The following is a 19,139-nucleotide window of genomic DNA, read 5'->3' on the forward strand; positions in this document are numbered from 1 at the left end:
TTTATAAATAACGAAATTACAAATTTGGTTTTAAGTTTACCTAAACTTAATTTTAGTAATCTATTTAGTCAAATCAGGGTTTTAATATTATAATTTTATTTGCTGATGAGAAAATTTATTCTTGGTATTCTGAATAACGTGGAACAGCAAATAACAGTAAGTCGAGGCAAGGATGTATTTTAGTCCTCTAGTTATGAAAAACTTCTTTTTTTTGAAAAAAAAAAAGAAATAAAAAACGAAAACCTAAATTTTATTTTAGTCCTCTAGTTATGATTTGCTTTATTGTGTTATGTGTGTGCGTGTGTATATATTCATTTTAAAAAAAAATTCCGACAACCATCGTTTTCATGACTCTGTTTATAAATAACGAAATTACAAATTTGGTTTTAAGTTTACCTAAACTTAATTTTAGTAATCTATTTAGTCAAATCAGGGTTTTAATATTATAATTTTATTTGCTGATGAGAAAATTTATTCTTGGTATTCTGAATAACGTGGAACAGCAAATAACAGTAAGTCGAGGCAAGGATGTATTCTCTGTCTTCAAGATGAATTGCCCGTACACTAGTGCTTTACGTTGGCGGCAATCGTCTCTAAGATACAACGACTTAATCCAAAAAGTACAGCACGAAAGGTTCTGGATAGCAGCGAACAAATAATATGTTTGAACTTTCAAGTTTTGGAAAGAGAGCGGATGCAACAAAATGAGGGTGGAAAAAGTATGCAACGAATGTCTGCATAGGACTATTTATCGAGTGAATCTCATAAGCCAAGAGATACACTCTTCTGCCCAAAAGACACACCTTTCTGCCAGAAAACATAAGCCATGGGACGCGTACAAACCAGGGAACACACAGTTCTATGCCTAAGGACATGCGCATGAGATGCATTAGTTCGGACATGGGACGCAACGAACACAACACACTGTTGGTCTAAGAGACACTATTTCGAAAATAAAAATTATTTTCTTAATAAATTTTGTCCAAAAAGATATATGGTCAAGAAACCACACCGCACCGCGCGCACGCGTGTGTTTCATCAAGACCTGACCTGCCAGATTCTTCCCCCTTTCCGAAAACTTCTGGTGCCCCTTGGGGCCCAAACCCTTAGCTCAAACTTTGAGCTAATAAAGAAGAATTTATTTGGCACATTTCTTATGTGAGACAAGACTTCTCATTACACATTATTCAAGGTTCATTCACCTCTTATCCAACATATATTAATAATATTATTACACTAAAATTCAAATTTGATTGATGAGATCCGCTATGTAATTTAAGCTTCAATAGCACCATGTATTTTATCAATACATGACTTATAAAAATACCCCATGAAATCGACAATGTAATCCTCGCACACACCTTCCACCGGATTTATCTCGAACTTCCAGTCGATCAGAGTCGTGTCGTTGCCATAATCCACGAGCTTCAACGAGTTCGTCGATCCATCTAGGCCTACATTACTTGCTTCCATAGTGTAAACATAGCTGTGAGATAAAGAATCCATGAATACTAACCTTTCTTTGATCCAAGACCTGTCACCATCTTTTTGGGGAAACATGAAACCAGACACTAATCGGATGTAGCCGGGGACGCCTTCCTCTCCGGCTATATCGGTGCAGTTCTCGATCATTGACATCCATTCGTGCAGTCTGCTGCTTTTTGACACTATGTTCCATACTTCATTTATCGGGGCATCCACGATGCCTCCTACCGATCCCCGCCACCTCTTTTTTCCCAACTCATTTCTCTGCATGCATGAATTATACAATGAAATGTTCTCTCCAAATCAAATATCGAGTAATATATCAGCAATATCCGAGAGAAAATAAAAACATTAAAATCCAAAATATGTCATTTATCTTAAGAAATCGGATATTTTACCAAAATTTTCTTAATTTGACAACGTACCATATCCATGAATGATTCAGCTTCCTAACAGAAAAGGAACTCCTAGCCCTTACAGATTTAAATATGAACGAATTCCAATTCCAGTTTCTTCATGATACACTTCTTTCTTGAAATTACTGAGTTGTTTGTATGACGGCTTTTATATATATATATATATATATATATATATATATATATATATATATATATATAAAAGATAAATTAGTAAAATAAATCAGATCAACTATTTTTTTTTTAAAAAAATACCTTCTCAAGTACTGTATTTCAATAAATATATAATCTGATGTTAAAAACTTGTATGAGACAATCTCACGAGTCGTAGTTTGTGAGACACGTCTCTTATTTGGGTCATCCATGAAAAATTATTACTTTTTATGCTAAGAATATTATTTTTTATTGTGAATATCGATAGGGTTGATCCGTCTTATAGATAAAATTCGTGAAATCGTCTCACAAGATAATTACTATAATGGGTTATTTCTTCTAAGAATGCTGCCATATTTCTTGTGAAAGTATCCTAAGGAACAATTAATGAATTATTTGCATTATATTAATAATTTGACATGACAGGTGGTCTGAGTTAACCAGGATGAATTCGAGAAACAGCTTTGGTTTCTACAAAATTACGAAGTCTACTTGATTAATTGACACAATTTTTAACTTGGTAAAATTTAGATTTATATCTTACTCAACTTGATCAAAAGCTAGTTCAACTGAGAATTTGTATATTTTGCATGCCCAAGGTTACTCCGGTTTTTTTTTAAAAAAAACTCAAGAGCTAAGTTTTGCATTAATAATATTTTAAAATAATAAAATCCCAAATATACTATCTAAATCCCATTAACTCGATGAGCGCCGGAACTTGACGTTTATGCAATTGTCCTCATATAAAACAATTTTTCGAATTACTTGAATTTGTATTTTTTGGTCCTATAATTTCCATGTTTTTTCATAATTCACGGGCGTTATAATATACTTATTTGCACTTTTATCTTCCAATTTTAGTTTTTTCGTTGAAAATGGATGAAGTGGAACAAAACAAAGTTGCTGACGTGCTAATGTCAAATATTGCTAACATATATACGGTTACATAAACATTTCGCTGAAAAATGATTAAATTTTGAAGCCATTTACTCCATGGCATGTTTTAATGTCAAATTCGAAAGTATTATTTTGCAAAATTTTCGGTACAAAATTGATTATGTAGTAAACTTTTTGTATCCAAATAGACAATAATTTTATTTAAAGTACGTTATCATATTATTATTTTTTTTTGAATGAGAAATTTTTGAAAACATAATTTTATGTTCTCGACTCTGAGATAAAAATTCATCACCATCGAGTCATTATCATATAATTTGTATTTGGATTGATAGAGTAACTTTATAGAATGAAAAACATAAACTTCAGATCCATAGTTTGTATGTTTATGTAGTGTTTTATTTAGTTAATATGAATTTCAACTTCACTTAATAATAAAGTCAATTGAAATTTTATTCCACTTTGTGTTATTAACCTGCACATAACTAAAAATTTTATATATTGTTTTATTATTAAAATAAAAATATATAGATTTCGTATTCGTCCATCAAATCTAATTATTCGTAACTTTTCCCACAAAATTTCGGAAAATTTCAGAAAATATTTAATTTTTGTGAATGAGAAAAATGGAGAGATAAAATTTATTTTGGTAATTAATAATTATAATTTCAAAATTTTGAGGTCAATTTAACAAAATAATTAGCAGTCATCTTCTTCCCGCTAACGAACATAACAGAATCCACAGCTCCCCACACACCACACACTAGTCAGTTCTCCGCAAGATGAACTTCCCTTTCTTCATCTCCGCTCTCTTGCTCCTCCTCCACGCCGCCTACTCCTCCGCCACAACTGTCGGAGTGACCTACAACACCATGACCCCGGACGTTCCACCTCCGGAACACGTAGTCCCCGTCCTCCAGTCCCTTAAGATCTCCGCCGTTCGACTCTTGAACCCTAGCCCAGCCGCAGTCCGCTCCTTCGCCTACACGAACATCAGCCTCCTGCTCTCCGTCCCTAATTACCTGATTCCTTCTTTCGCCGCCAATCGCTCCGCCGCAGACCTCTGGCTGTACTCGCATGTCCTCCCCTACCATCCTCGTACCCGAATTTCTCTCATATCCGTCGGTTCTGACGCAATCACCGATGTTGCTACTACGTATTCCACGCAGGACCCTTCGACTATCCTCCTTTCCGCCATGCAGAACCTCCATCTCTCTCTGCGGGACCTTGGGGTTCACACCGTACGTGTTTCCACCACCTTCTCGTTCGTCGAAATAATGACGACTTCGTTCCCTCCTTCCGCCGCCGAATTTCAGGAACCTATCAGTTCTTTGATCCTCAGGCCGCTGCTTCAGTTCTTGGACGAAACCAACTCTTCCTTGTTGATCAATCTTTACCCTTACAATGTCTACAGAATCAACGCTGAAATACCAATTGGATTCGCTCTGTTTCAAGAAAACCCCTTCAATTTCCGAGATGACGTTGTCACGGGAGTCCGTTACAGAAATCTATTCGACATGATGGTGGACGCGGTTGTCGCAGCAATGGCAGTTGCCTGGCAGGAGAATATTCCGGTGATCGTGACCGAGACCGGGTGGCCGAGTGAAACCGAGCCTCAGGCTGCAGGAAACTATGCAGAGATGTACTTGAAGGGGTTGATGAAGCACTTGAGGTCCGGGTTAGGGACGCCTTTGAGAAAAGAAGGGGTGACTGAGGCATACGTCTACCAGTTGTTCGACGAAAGCAATTCAAAATACAATGGTAGCAGCGCGAATGGTACATACGATTATGCTTCCACGAGAGAAAGAGCAGGGCAACACTGGGGCATTATGCATCCAAATTTGACTATGAAGTTCAAGGTTGATTTCTCAGCTTCAACATGGATTCTTGGGAATGATAAAAGATGGGTGAAGGTGGTTGTTAGACTATGTGCATCTCTGTTAAGTGTTTCTCTTCTACTTTAATATGCTTTCTTTACCTGAAATGGGAATTGAAATGTATACTTCACACTCCAGACACTGTAATCTGTCGAGAAGTTTGTTTTTTAGGACATTCTTCATCTGTAAATTTGATGCAACCTAGTGTAATTCTGTGACCATATCAAAGTTGATTGTAGGACGTATTATGGCTGATTTTAGTATTGTAAATATTGAGCTTCATTGAATCAGTACTTCATGCTTTTCACTGATAAAGTTTATATGCCATTTATGTGCCTAATGGTGTATATGTATAGCCTTTTGCATGTTTGAAGATGTGATGAAAGCTAACAAGTGGTATACATGCATTTTAGGTGAGTCATGTTGTGTTTTACAAGCAAAATTTGATTTGAAGTTTCCAAGGTTTATTCCCCTTGATGTAATATGATTCTATAAAAAAAAATGTATGAAACTAATGCTACATTTGGATTGAAACATTTAATGAGATAGATTTGAAATCAATGGTATGTGATTTGAAATTTTATCATATATGCATCTCAATTGTTTTATTGTATTCTAAAGGTACATTGTCACACAAATTTCAAATAGAAAATGCAAAATGGAACCCCAATGTATTTTATTAACCTAACATTCATTATGAAATATATAAAGAACTCTTACATCACTCGCCCTCTTTTAGCCGAAGGGCAAGTTAGAAACAATTGCAACCTTTTAAACAAAGTATCACTATAGAATCTTCAACTTATTTACCAAAACTTTTTTAGGCTAAATAAGTTGCACTTAATTTTCGCAAAATATAAAAATTGCCCGAAAAAATTTACATGAAATAAGTGTCCTTTCAACAATCAATCTAGTCAAATATTTGAGCAGCCGGGAAAAATCTCCATGCTGATGGCATTTCAACTCATTTTCTTGATTTCAAAGATCCCAAGAATTGTTCTTCCCTTTATAAAAACCACACCAAAGGTTCATTTTCAGCAACCATCACATATATATTATGAATATAGGATCACTTCATTCTCATGTCTTGATCTTTCCATTCCCGGTACAAAGCCATGTAAATGCATGTCATGCTAAATCTGGCAGAGATATTCACCATTTCTGGCTTCCAGGTCACATTCTTAATCCCAGAACATATTGAAAAGGGTTCCCGCTTCTCGAACATTCATGCCCGTTGTATCCCAGTTTTCACTTGAAAACGATTTCGGATGGTCTGCCCAGCAACCATCCAAGAACAGGTGAAAGATTAAAGGATCTTTTCGAATCCATATATATTAACTCCGAAATCCCTCGACTCTACACAATTGGACCGTTGCACGGACATAAACATGCAAGGGCATCACACGCACAAAGTAGCCTTACCAAGGAGGACAGAGAATGCTGTTATGGCTAGATGCTCAACCACTGAAATCTGTAATTTTTCTCAGCTTTGGAAGAACAGCGGTTTTAAAATGGCAACAATTCATAGAGTTTTGGCATGGTTTGGTGAATAGTGGGAAACCATTTTTGTGGGTCATACCCGGTAATTTGATCAAGGGTGGAAGACAGATTCTCGCGAGTTTATGGAGGGGAGTGAGCATTGTGGAAAAGTGGTGGATCGGGCACCACGGGATGAAGTTCTATCTCACCATGCAATAGGTTGTTTCTGGACTAACAGTGTGGATTGTATTCAACACTGGAAAGCGTTTATGAAAGCGTGCCGTTGATATGCTGGTCATTTTATGATGATCAACAAGTCAATAGTAGGCTTGTAGGGGAGGTGTGGAAAAATTGGGTTGGGTGAGGGAGGATCATCGTGTGCAAATTTGGTTCGTCTGATTGAAGACATTAAACTTATGAATGAACCAAGTCTAGTTAAACAGAATAGCTATGAGATAATTACACATCCTTTTAAATAAAGAAGTTCTGTATTCAAATGATACGGATATTTTCCACGTCAAATCACAAACTGAGGCACTGAGGGTTGGGAGAGAAAATATCACACGACAGCTACTCATACAATTCTATACATAATCCTAATGCTCGGATTCATCTCTTAGCTACACACATAACTGTATCATAGACATGTTTTTCTAAATGTTACAACTCGAACAACAGATGTAACAAGTTCAAGAAAGACACGTTTCTGAATCAAACAAAATCAAATCGCATAAGAAGCTTAACAGAATTATACTTATCTCCCTTTTCTGAATGCAGTGGAACTGCACGGATACCTTTTCTCAACTCTGATACTGGTAGACATGTTTGGCCAGCAAAATCATCCTTCTCCGACATATCATACTCGTGAACTTCAATCCGAAGCAGTGCCAATTCAGGAGCTCTTAATGGAAACTCAAACACCTCATCCCAATTAGGTATCCAATTATCTTCAAGAGTCTTTGTTTTCTTCATCACGGCGTCACCAGGCACCCCAGCAATTCCCAACTGAACGTAGAAAATTCTAGACATAAATAAACCTACGGTATCATACACTTTGAATCCAATGCCGCAAAATAGCCACAATTTGAAATCCAATCAGGACAATGGAACTAACAAGCATGCAGAAGAGGGCAAAAAAAAAAAAAAAACTATTACCCTTGCATAGAAATCAGGAGGAGAGTATGCATCAAAGTGTGTTTTCTTGAAATCATAATACCATCCTTCGCCCATAAAAACAGTCACCTGTTTAACAGAAAGCAAGCGCGGATGAATCAAAGTCAGATTACAGAAAGCTTTCGTATATATAGAGTTATTCATCAGTTTCTACAACCATCCATCTTACTCTCAAAGTAACTTTGACAGGCAACACATCATTAGGGTCGAAGACTTTGCCATCTGGACCAGCCTTTAATAAAAAGTCCGGTTTTTTAACATATCCGCAACCACCATTAGCCTTGAACATGCCATGCATTAACCAAAGCGATCTTCCATAACCCTGTTGCAACATAACAAAATTAGGTTAACAAACCTGTGAGTTATTAATTAATCAAGGAATAAAGCTGAACATATTAAGTTTGGACTTGGATTTTGGTGAAGAAAATAGCACTTGATTTCTTCGCTTTCATAGAAAATCCCGTTTCAAAACACATATTATTTCCTTCATGCTTAACTCAATTTAGATATTTTTAAGCTGATACTTGACGGCCCAAAAGGAATATCTGGTGGAATTATTTTACAACTCTTTTACTCTTCTTTCTCACTTTGCAATACTAATTCTGGGTGCCAACAGAATGTAAAAGAGAAAATGATGACTCGGAATGCCAATTTGTCTATCAAATTTTAGTATATTGTTTTAACAACTTATATTACATAGACCTTTAAGCATTTTGCCTTGAATGTTGAAACTACAAACAATGGCCTTGGACTGTTGACCTTTGGTATCAGTACATTTATAAATCTTTGACTCAGTCTAGAATTATCATAATTCTTAATCTCCTCATGGACTAGACAAACTTACCTGCATGTTAAATGCAACCATTTGAGCCCCATGCATCCATCCAATTAGTGGATTGTAATTTGATGAGTCAAATCGTATTCCCTTTGGGTATACTCTCAGCAAGTTCCTTCCTGTAAATCTGAGAAAAACAACAATGAAATGTTAAGAAGTCCAAAAACACAGACAAGTTCTAATGAAAACAAGAGATTCACTAGTATTACAGCTATAAAACTGCAGTAATTCACAACCTCAGTTTTGAAGCTACAATGGCAGACCACATAATGCCACATTTGGCCAATTGTTGTAGAGATGGTATGCTAATTTTAAAAAGTTACAAGACATTAAAATCTTTCTAGGCACTAAAAAGACAAATAATCAAGAAAATAATTTCTTCTGACATTACTATTTTGTACCCTACTCGTGATCTGGTTATCTGATATATTTTCATCATTACTTTATCAGAAGCTATATATTTTTTCCCTTAATAGGTTTCCACAACACAACTTATTGTCAATCCCAACATGTCCATATTTTCCATTTTATAACCAAAAGGAACGGTCTGAAATGTTTATTCCATCTACACCACATTAATTCATAAAGCATGCTTGTTAAAAAAAAACATAAAGCATGCAAATGTAGAAAATGAAGAAGTACCTCACAATATCTTTTCCATAAGTTAAAATGGCCTTTCGCAGCTCATTCTCACTCAGGCTAAGACGCCTTACTTTATCTGGATCCACCCTCAGCCAATCCTGCATTCCGCCTTTTCCTTTTCCCGCATGAATAGCAATCAGGTGCTTATATTCCGGTGCTGCATTCTGCTGTGATTTAGGATCCTCTTCATATTCTTCATCGAACTCGTCTAAATCATCATCCTAGAATGTATACTGAGAAAAGGCTAAGAATTTCAGAAGATGAGGTAAACATAATTGATGTGAGTTGTACAAGACACCTTGTCATCATCAATATCGACTTTGAAACTTTTGACTTCTTTCCCCCAAGGTCCCTCCTTGGCAGATTCTTCCGCCGTATTTAATCCGGTGTCTTTTACGTCAACACCCTTCGCCTGTAAGTATTCCTTGGGTGGCTTGGTAGATATAATCACCCTTTTCTTTAGAGATTCTGGGGAAGGAAACTCTTTCAAGCATTCAGGGCCAGGAGAAAACACCATATCTCCAAATGTTTGAGTTATCATCTGATTCAGTCACAGGCATAGTGAATACGAAGCAACAAAAGCACCTAACAACTTGTATAAACTCCATAAACATACCTCAGCAACTTTAGCTTGAAGATCAGGAGTAAGATGATCTTCCAGAGTTATTACAACAGGATATTCCGACGCAATAAAAGCATATTCCTTAATCGATCTCAAACATTTGACGAGTTCAACAGGAGTGGTCAGCGTCCTGCAGAAAAGAAAAGCAAGGAAAGAAACAACTAATAAGGGAACGAAGAGAGTATAAAAGCTTCGGACAGGCAAACACATGTGCAGGAATCAGTGCAACACATTCTTTCAGCACAACTAGAGGACCTTTCTAAATGTTTGGGATTGGGAGCTAGGTATTACAGCTGCACGGAATCGGAAAAAAAAAAAGCGAATTTTCAAGGCCAATTTTTCTGAAAATTCAAATTTGACTTCCCAAAATTATGTTGTGTACCCCCACCCCCAACCATTCTGAATCGTTGGTCCTCCCTTCATACATTTGCTCTCAATAATACTTTTGGAAAGAAAGAGAAGGCAGAAGGTGACGGCAATCTATTGTATTTGGATAACTGCATTATAATAACCCTTTGAATTTGAATATCTAATATGATTAATTCAGGCACCACCATTTCTCATGGCAATCTGCATATCCATCTGCTTTTTCTCTATCCACCCTGCATATGCTTATATGTTCTTAGACAAAATTACAAGTAATTAGAGCTGCAAAATCCTCATGATGGAAATCCACATTGGATCAAATATATTTGATTATATCATCAAAGGTCATGAATTTGAGACTTGAACAAGGACAAGATTTTTTGATGGAGAGCTTCCGTTGTTATGAGTTAAACTTGGTTCGATTCTGAATTAACCTGGGTCCAATGTGGCTCCAGGAAATAGGGGTCTAAACCAACAATAAAGGTATCATTCCAAACTTTTCAGAACTATTGGGCCATCTTATTTTGTAAAATTAGTATTGATTTTGTTGCACATTCAATTTGTCCTTTTGATCTAGTACCTGAAGCTGCCAAAAATGTTTAAGCTATTATATATGCTAATAAAGTTCATGTGGTGCTCCAACCACCACAATTCTGGCAGTGGGTGGAGAATGGACCCTTGTTCACCCTTAGATTTCCCTCAACTCTTATAAGTGTTACTAGAAATCACCTGCCCGGCCAAATCACTCTCCGAATCAAAATTGCATTCTTCTTAGTTTCACTCTCAAAACGTCTTATGGTATCAGGACATTTTCAAGCCAGAAATAAAAGCAGAATTATAGCCACCAAACAAAAATATGTACACGATCAAAAGCATACCTCCCATGCAGAACATTAATAGTGTCTTTAGTGGCACTCGGCCATATATCCAACTCAATAACTCGTACACCATTACGCAATGCATTTATTATAGGGACATCACTACAGTCACTACTGAGTTGATTCCCGGTTAGATAAGAATTGTGGCCAGTGTATATGAAGTAATGAGAGAGTGGAGCATCCATATCATGGTGAACCTGGAAAGCCGGAATTATTATTGGATAATTGGAGGAAAATCATTTGGTTTAGACAAGTAAGACATGAATATTCTCAAGGTAACTTACTTGAGTAGTAACCACAGAAAACATGAAACAGAAATAATTAAGATAGCACGAAGTTTTTCTCACAAATTCTAAGTGCTTACAAGAAAATTATGTTCGAAAGAAGTTCAAAATAATAATATGGTGAATGAAAGAAAGAACCCAACCAACAACAAATTAAATCGATAGAAGAATAATTCAAACCAAAATCCAATCACAGTCCAAAAATCCCACAACTAAAAAAACCTCACACTGATGAGAAAATTACCCCGAGTTTCGGATTAAGAGGAGAATTCATATCCCCAAACAAATATCTAAAAAATGCCTCAAGATCCAGCCCCCGTCGATGAAGTATATGGAGATGCTTCAGCTCACTGAGGCTATCCATTACAGCCTGCGCATCCTCCACCGTGGCACTCTCCTCCCTCTGCACCTCCACCAGAAACCGCCGCAGCTCATCCAAACCCATCACGCCCTTCTCCGAGTACTCATTGAATATAGCCTTGATGTCCTCCGGCGCCTCAGACGCCGCCAGCCGGAAACGCCGCCGGAAGCAGAAACACACTTTGTAAGTCTGTTTCGACATAGATAAATCACTAGATTATGTCAAATTCGATCAACAACCCATCAAAATACGAACATCACGAAGCTGTTCCTCTTGATTTAGCTTGAAAACAAAGGAAAAGAACTTGAACTACAGCACTAGACAATTTGAGAACCGTTATTGGTGTCCAAAGAACATATTTTTTTTTTTTTAATTCCAAATGGGGTTTAATTCGGCCAGCTATCCTCGGATTGGACGTGATAATGCAAGAATTTTTGGATTTCGTTATCCTCCACGTGTGGATCAGAAATGGTAGTTCTTTGTACGTAAACTTTGCGTTTGGCCCTTCTATTATCTTTGGATTCTGCACCTCCTATATTTTGTTACCTAATCTTAGTTATTTTATTGCATTTTAAATATGTTCGAGGATCTAATTTTTTTAAAAAAAATGATTGATCAAATCTATTTTCTTGAATATCTAATTTTCTTTAACTTTTGCTAATTGTCACCATATATCGTATGAAACTAAATAAAAAAAAAACAAGTGCATTATTTATGCTTGAAAATAATGGAAAGATGTATCCTAAGGCTGTGTTTGGTTTGGAGGCTAAAATAAACTAATGATTAGTAAGTAAATGATAAAGAAAATGATTGTTGTAGAAATATAATATATGGTGTTATGTTTGGTATGATTTTTAAGTGTAGGATAATTTTGAATTTTTTGATGAAATGACAAAATTGCCCTTTTTTTTCTTTTTTTTCTTCTTCAACTCCGGCGGCGGCAGAGGTCCGGCGATGGAGAGGTTTTGCGGCTGTCGGTGGCGGCGGTCGGTGGTGTCACGCCCCGAGACGGGGGTTGGTTGACACCGGCGTTGCTCTCAAAGTTACATTCGAAAACAACATGTCTCAGAAGTACAAAATTCAGAAACAAGTCTTTTTATTCATAATACGAAATAATTCATTGTCTGATACGAACTCAAAGATAAATGTTTTACAGCGGAAATATAAAACAGACAAAACATTGCTTCTACAGATGCAGCGGAAAATATAATTTAAAACTGATAATAACAGTCTTCTTCACCAGCCCCAGAATTGGATCTGGTCTTCCTCTTCTAACATTTCTTTAGTACTCTTATCTGAGATGGGTTTGGTGGGTGAGTGATATGATTGTCACTCAGTAAGCAGGGGCGAGAATAACTCTCAGTTTTCGAAATCATTATCATACAGAAACAGTAATTCGAAAATATACAGAATTCTTATTTTCATAACGGAAATCAGTATTCGATATTCAGAAATCAGTAATCAGTATTCAGTAATCAGAAATCAGAAGTTTAACAAGTAAGCACTGAACACGTTCGTGAATTTCATGGATAAACTGATATCAGTCCCATATATGTTCTCTCCTCTAAGGGGTGAGGCCAGTAATCAGTAATCAGTAATGTTCAGAATATATATTCCAACCATTAGTTCACTAAGTTTCAGTGCTTCGAAATCAGATATCAGGAATCAAGAATATACTTTGCTTTAAAACAGAAATCATCAAACAGTTTTCAAGATATTTAAACATAAGCCCACTTACCGTAATTTTCTCAAAGAATTTCGGTTGCAGTCTTCTGGAATCTGGTTGCTCTTTCTACTGGATTATACAGCTCGAAAATAAGCACTCTCTTAACTCGAAAATTCAAGTGATAACTCAGGATTTGTGTAACATCAATCAGAGATTTGAGAGTGTTATTTATAGGTCAAAATATGACTGTTAGACTCCCCCTTAATGACCATAATTTGCATTTAACAGCCTTTATTCCATTTTGAATACTTCAGTTATAAGTCATGAGTTTAATTATTAACTGTTTGCTGGAATCTCGTTCTTCTGCTGCTGGATTCTATCTGCTGGAATTCAATCTGCTGGAAAATATCAAGTTCTGGAATATTAGCTTGATGCTAGAATTGCTAGCTTCTGCTGGAATTTTCATTTGCTACTGAAATTGCTAGCTGCTGCTGAAAATTCGAGTTCTCACAGGTGGTCGGCGGCGGCGGTCATGGCGGGAAGTGGTAGTGAATTTGGATATAGGAGAAGGGTAAAATTGGAAAATAGGAAGGATTAAGAGTTGGATAAATAATCTTACGGGGTGAGTAGGTATTATTTTAATACACCTAATATAACTTAATCATTCATAGGAGATATTGACTTGGTTAAATAATCATGCGAACAAACTAGTGATAAGGTGGGTTAAAAAAATAAACCCATCTTATCCATCAAACCAAACACTCCTTAAATATTATATGAGAAAGGAATTTTGAAGCAAATCCAATGACCCCGATGTAATTGAGATCATATGGTCCATATCTAAACATGTCGAACCACAAGCTCAAATGCATCGCGGTTGTTCGGATTTATTTGGCTTTAAACCAGCATCGAGGATTTCACTTCAGTCAAAACCAAGAAACATATCAAATCAACCTGGAAAAATACGAAGCCTCTTAATTCCATGACCATTTTCGTGGCATAAGATAATCCAAGTTCTAAAAGTAAACTAATAAACTGAATAATGCATCAGATCCAATTCTCCATCAAGTTCCATGTTTTTCCTTGATGTAAGAACATATTATAATTCAAAATGATAACTAAAATTAATGCAAGTTGCTTAGACAGAAAATCGCTCAAAATTTAAATATTGTTCGAGCAAATTAGGGTCACTTAGTTGCTGAGGTAAAAATCACTCACCGCTGACAATTTTTTTAATTAAAATCCTCTAAGCTTAAAATTTAAAAATACTTAGACAGATTTATAGTCGTTTTTCCATCTTTAGCAACAAGATCATAAGGTGAATCCTCCGAAAATTCGATGGGCATGGAATCCCTTCTCAAACTGGGCTCCCACTCAGCTTCCTCCAGCACCTTGAGTATTTCTTCTGCTACTACCTTGCTCCCCTCCGCAGACAAGTGGATTCCATCCCTGGGAAACCAAGAACATGGGAGAAAAGGCAAGGTTAGTACTTATTTCCTGAACCTACTCATCCCAGATCCAAAACTGAGGTGAATGACCCCCTCTTGCTCCTTGAGTGATACACCATCATGGTTTTAAAGCAGTTTCTTGATGCTTGTATGATGTTGATTATAGTCTCAAAGCTGTTACGAAAGATATAGTAGAATGTACTCACGTGAAGCAGGCGTTTAACCAATTTTCTCTCTTCTGGATTGCAGTCCAAAGATCAACTACCTTCACGTCCAATTCCCTACACAACTCTATACAAGCTTCTGAATATAATCGGCACAACTCATTTGTTCGTAAAATCTCACTGACATGTGGACTGTTTAGAAGGCATGAAAAGAAAAAAAGAAAGCAGAAGATGGGTAAGCTCTCAATATTGAAGGGTGTAAGTACTAATTATCATACAGTGTACCTTAAGTTCTCGCGAAGTTTAACCTCATTAACTGGAGGGCAACCGAGAAAGATTATGTGAGGTTGTTGTGGAAGGTTCTGGAATAGAAACTCGCTGTTAGAAAAAAAAAAGAGTTTATAATTGAAAAGGCAGAAAACAAAGAAAAGGTAGAACTAGCCTTGTTTGACTTAGTACCCCATAATTGTACAAACCTCAATGGAGAAACTACACAACTATGCTATTTTTTCCTGAACTATGATATTTAGCTACATTTTAGTTAACTTGGAGTTTTTCTCCCCTGAAAATTTGAATGTTTTCAAATGTAACCAATTCTTTTCAATATCAATTTTCAAGCAAATGTTCATCTAAAAGCAAAGGAAAAACTTGAAAGGCAACCCATCCTATGATTCGCAACTGAAAATGATGAAAAGTACCATACGTTGCATTAACTCATAGGAACAGAGTTGTATCAGCACAAATTTGAGAAGTTACCTTGAGATGAATAGCAATTTTTCTCATGTTCTCAACATATTCTTGAAGTGGCACATGGGGCCCTAGTCCAGATTCATGAGGCCCCATGGAATCGTTTCCACCAAAGTATACAACCACCAATGAAGGCTGAGTAGCAGCATCCTGCAACAGCAAAAAAAAATCACGAGAAAATCCAAGAATGGAAAAATGTTAAAAGGTCATTGGTGTTATCATGGTCTTAATAGAACTTCAGCAATGCATTAATTTTACTTCAGCAGTCGTTAGTAGAAAATGCTTTTATTATATTACCTCAGTTATAATTACATGAAAAGTTTCTATCGTTATAACAAGTAACATATGCATAGATATAGTCGAGATCCTCGTGAACCGAACAACATATTGCATACGGTTGCATCAAAGTCAAAGCAAAAAGATATTAAGATATTTCAAGCTATTTTCATTAAGTTTGAACAGTTACCTGATGCACTCTGCTACAGATAGAACGAACTAATTTAATTTGTTATGGAACCCATAAACATGCAGGATTCTTTAATTTCTGATCTTCTTGAATCATTTATGGTAACCTCTACATGTAATGAACTGCTGGTACCTTAGGGAAAACTAGATCAAGTACTTGAACAGCACGTCTTGAATTCCAGCCATAATATCCTCTGGAAATTATGTCAGCCTACAAGAGATGAGAAAAAAAATCCAGTAACAGACAAGCAAGAATTCACAATGAAATCTAATCTAAAAAGTTCAGAAGACAGCAAATTATTCTTTTTCACTATAAAACAATTCTCTGGTTCAGAAATCTATGGAAAGCCTATGCCTGCCTAGAACGGGAGTACAGAAATCTATGGGAAGCCTGTGCCTGCCTAGATGGGAACTTACACAAGACTATAAAAATAGTGAAGATACCTTTTAAAAATAAAAAAAAATTGTTTGAGTCTTTCATCTTGATCTAATCTTTGCAATGACTTCAAAGGTTTCTTCTTTTAATGATTTCACAGAGTATAAGCTGCTACGACGTTGTAGGTCGTCGAAAAAATTGACTCCTCGAAGATAACGAATACAGAAATGTGTAAATTCACACCGTGTCTATACAATTGCGCAAATAGTAGATCAAGACACATGTTTCTGCATTTATAATAATCTTGACCAAGAGTTTTAACACAATTTGGTTTGTTGTCATTCTACCAAATTCCAGCACCAGAACTTATAATTCGAAAACCGAAGAGCAAAATTCAATTCAAGTTGCAAATCTCGTACAAAGAAAACAATAATAAACAGAACAAAGGGTGTTTCACGTCAAACTGCAAGCATACTCTGCGGGAGTAGACGTCGGAGAGAATCGCACCCCATCCGCCAGTGCTGAAGCTAAGCTGGACTATTGACGATCCAAACAACACGAACAATGGCCTCGTCGGACCCACCATCTCTCCACCACAATTCTTCCGATGGTTGAGAAATATAATATATATATCCCCAACTACTTCTGGGATTTTGAGAAATGGGGTGTGAAGTAAATGTGGCAGCGAACATGGCAGCATGAATTGAATGAGGATGTTAAAGTTTTACCGAATTGTACTTCACTAACTCATCAAATCAAGACAAAAGAAAATGTCATTTCTTTTTGTAAATGAAAATATTATTATTAACAAATAAATTAATAAAGACAAGAATTCTCAAACAAAAATGTCTAGAATTAGTTTGATCACAACATCAACCACATGTTGATAATCCGAATTCATTTCTTTCTTTCTTTTTCTAGACATCTCGATAATCTCACTAGATGCAAAGATGCAAAGAACTTCAGCTTCATGTCATCAACTGCTTGTTGAGGTACTTGACTGTGGACAACTGATACAAAGCAGAGAAATAATCTTGCTCGATTAACATATTGTATCTTTACGTCTTCAGTCAATATCCAAGAGTAAGTCTTTTGTGAGACGATTTCACGAATTTTTATCTATGAGATGTGTTAATCATAGCGATATCCACAATAAAAAGTAATATTTTTCGCATACAAAGTAATATTTTTTCATAGATAACCTAAATAAGATATATGTCTCACAAAAGACGACATATGAGACCGTCTCACACAAGTTTTTACCAATGCCTAGAGATGAATTGAGAAAAATCCTGAGTCTAGATGATTCGATAGCTTTGAAGACTTGAGTAGCAACATCTTCCATAGAATGAATTGATTCGACATCGATTACAAGAGTTTTCATGACATAGGAAAGAGTTGTTGGAGTAGCCATTTCTGAAATAAGTTCTTAAAGATAAAAATTACATATTTTTTATATGAAAGTGAGCTAGAAGTTTAGGAGCAGATATATTTTGAATAAGAAGATGCATATACTTTGAATGAGAAGATGCAAAGGTAAACGGAAAGATTTAGAAATTTCAATTATTCAACATGTGTGATTTTAAAAATTAAGTTTTATTAAAAAATCTAAAATAAAACTGAATTTAATAAAAATTAAATTGTAATGAAAAAAATCAATTTATTTTGTTTGATTGATAAAACGTAACAATTTTTTTTTTCAAAAAATAAAATTAAATCGAATTTTCAGAGTTAATTCGATTCAATAAGTTATTACGGTTTAATAAAAATTGTATTCAACCCTAATTTCGCTAAAGTTATTTTATTGTTTTTATTATTGTTAATTAATTTTGTTAATATCGTCGTTTTTAATATTTTTAACAACAATATTATTAATTTATTTCACATTATTATTATTAAATAATTTATTATATTATCAATAATTATAGTAAATTATGGCAAAAGCTTGTGTTAGATGATCTCACGGGTCGTATTTTGTGAGACATATCTCTTATTTGGGTTATCCATGAAAAAATATTACTTTTTATTGTGAATATCGGTAGGATTGACATATCTCACATGTAAAAATTCGTGAGATCGTCTCACAAGAGGCCTACTCCTAAATTATTATGTGTATAATTAATAATATTGTTTTTAAAAAATTAAAGCTTAAGAATTGGGTCCAGTTATTATAAATTTTTAAAAACTATGTTTTTCATGATATTTTGTTTATTTATTTCATATAACTAAACAAACCTAAGTTTGTGATATCTTTTTATTATGAAATTATTTATAGAATAATTAATTTTAAATAAGTTAAATAATTTATACAGTAGTTTATAATTCCATGCTTTTAATTATTTTCTAAAAGTACCAAATACCATTATATTTGGACATTTAATTTTAACAATATATTTTATAAATCGTTTGCTCTTGTTCTCGTAATATATAACTATTTTAATGGGAATCATTTATTACAAGGAAAAAAAACTTATAAACTCATATTTAATAAATTAGTTTAATTTATTTTTTTCCGTTAAATCATGCAAATGTCGGGGTCAGTTTTACGGTGCATCAAGTAACCAAGTTAACACTCGGCACATCATGTCTGTTACTATTGAGAAATTAATGATTCACGTTACCTACTTAATTATTAAAACACTACCATCCTAATTAGAGGAAGATAATTGATTTTCATATTATGTTTTGGAGCATGACAATCTCGAGAATATTTTTCTGTCAGACGACTTGACTCAATTCATATTTAAAATAAAAAATAATTTTTTTCTTGAACTTGAAAATTCATCTCATAAAATTGACATGTAA

General features: G+C 35.2%; 4 protein-coding genes and 1 long non-coding RNA gene across 5 annotated transcripts; 2 read left to right on the forward strand and 3 right to left on the reverse strand.

Moving 5' to 3' along the window:
* Positions 1 to 1,275: 1,275 nt before the first annotated feature.
* LOC140803084 (lachrymatory-factor synthase-like) lies at positions 1,276 to 1,919 on the reverse strand. The gene is made up of 2 exons (XM_073158784.1): positions 1,911 to 1,919; positions 1,276 to 1,779 (listed from the first exon to the last, which is right to left on the reverse strand). Exons 1-2 carry the CDS (start codon positions 1,917 to 1,919, stop codon positions 1,276 to 1,278), a joined length of 513 nt encoding a protein of 170 aa, XP_073014885.1.
* A 1,718-nt stretch (positions 1,920 to 3,637) lies between these two features.
* Positions 3,638 to 5,270, forward strand: LOC140810754 (glucan endo-1,3-beta-glucosidase 13-like). Its single transcript, XM_073168640.1, has one exon. It carries the CDS (start codon positions 3,734 to 3,736, stop codon positions 4,913 to 4,915), a length of 1,182 nt encoding a protein of 393 aa, XP_073024741.1. The 5' UTR covers positions 3,638 to 3,733; the 3' UTR covers positions 4,916 to 5,270.
* Positions 5,271 to 5,544: 274 nt separating this feature from the next.
* LOC140824700 (uncharacterized) lies at positions 5,545 to 7,081 on the forward strand. The gene is made up of 2 exons (XR_012116449.1): positions 5,545 to 6,546; positions 6,584 to 7,081. It is a non-coding gene; the product is annotated as an uncharacterized lncRNA (long non-coding RNA).
* On the reverse strand, positions 6,740 to 11,947 carry LOC140824691 (phosphoinositide phospholipase C 2-like). The gene is made up of 9 exons (XM_073186239.1): positions 11,352 to 11,947; positions 10,824 to 11,020; positions 9,574 to 9,709; positions 9,256 to 9,498; positions 8,958 to 9,178; positions 8,325 to 8,442; positions 7,650 to 7,802; positions 7,463 to 7,549; positions 6,740 to 7,312 (listed from the first exon to the last, which is right to left on the reverse strand). The coding sequence occupies exons 1-9, from the start codon at positions 11,667 to 11,669 to the stop codon at positions 7,019 to 7,021; spliced, it is 1,767 nt and encodes a 588-aa protein (XP_073042340.1). The 5' UTR covers positions 11,670 to 11,947; the 3' UTR covers positions 6,740 to 7,018.
* Positions 11,948 to 14,174: 2,227 nt separating this feature from the next.
* On the reverse strand, positions 14,175 to 17,075 carry LOC140824707 (GDSL esterase/lipase CPRD49-like). The gene is made up of 6 exons (XM_073186254.1): positions 16,810 to 17,075; positions 16,092 to 16,169; positions 15,503 to 15,643; positions 15,032 to 15,108; positions 14,789 to 14,938; positions 14,175 to 14,583 (listed from the first exon to the last, which is right to left on the reverse strand). Exons 1-6 carry the CDS (start codon positions 17,032 to 17,034, stop codon positions 14,394 to 14,396), a joined length of 861 nt encoding a protein of 286 aa, XP_073042355.1. The 5' UTR covers positions 17,035 to 17,075; the 3' UTR covers positions 14,175 to 14,393.
* Positions 17,076 to 19,139: the final 2,064 nt, after the last annotated feature.

This window comes from Primulina eburnea, chromosome 1 (genome assembly GCF_022965805.1).
Source record: "Primulina eburnea isolate SZY01 chromosome 1, ASM2296580v1, whole genome shotgun sequence".
NCBI classification, from domain to species: Eukaryota; Viridiplantae; Streptophyta; class Magnoliopsida; order Lamiales; family Gesneriaceae; genus Primulina; species Primulina eburnea.

Bases quoted from the DNA above. Each gene is read 5' to 3' on its own strand.
- LOC140824707 (XM_073186254.1), bottom strand. From the start codon at position 17,034: ATGCTGCCATGTTCGCTGCCACATTTACTTCACACCCCATTTCTCAAA. The intron at 15,644-16,091 runs GTACCAGCAGTT...TTGCTGTTGCAG, and splicing joins TTGATCTAGTTTTCCCTAAG to GATGCTGCTACTCAGCCTTC. The intron at 14,939-15,031 runs GTACACTGTATG...CCTTCTAAACAG, and splicing joins AAACTTCGCGAGAACTTAAG to TCCACATGTCAGTGAGATTT.
- LOC140824691 (XM_073186239.1), bottom strand. From the start codon at position 11,669: ATGTCGAAACAGACTTACAAAGTGTGTTTCTGCTTCCGGCGGCGTTTC. The intron at 11,021-11,351 runs GTAATTTTCTCA...CCGGCTTTCCAG, and splicing joins CTCTTAATCCGAAACTCGGG to GTTCACCATGATATGGATGC. The intron at 8,443-8,957 runs GTACTTCTTCAT...TGTTTTTCTCAG, and splicing joins TATGGAAAAGATATTGTGAG to ATTTACAGGAAGGAACTTGC.
- LOC140810754 (XM_073168640.1), top strand. From the start codon at position 3,734: ATGAACTTCCCTTTCTTCATCTCCGCTCTCTTGCTCCTCCTCCACGCC.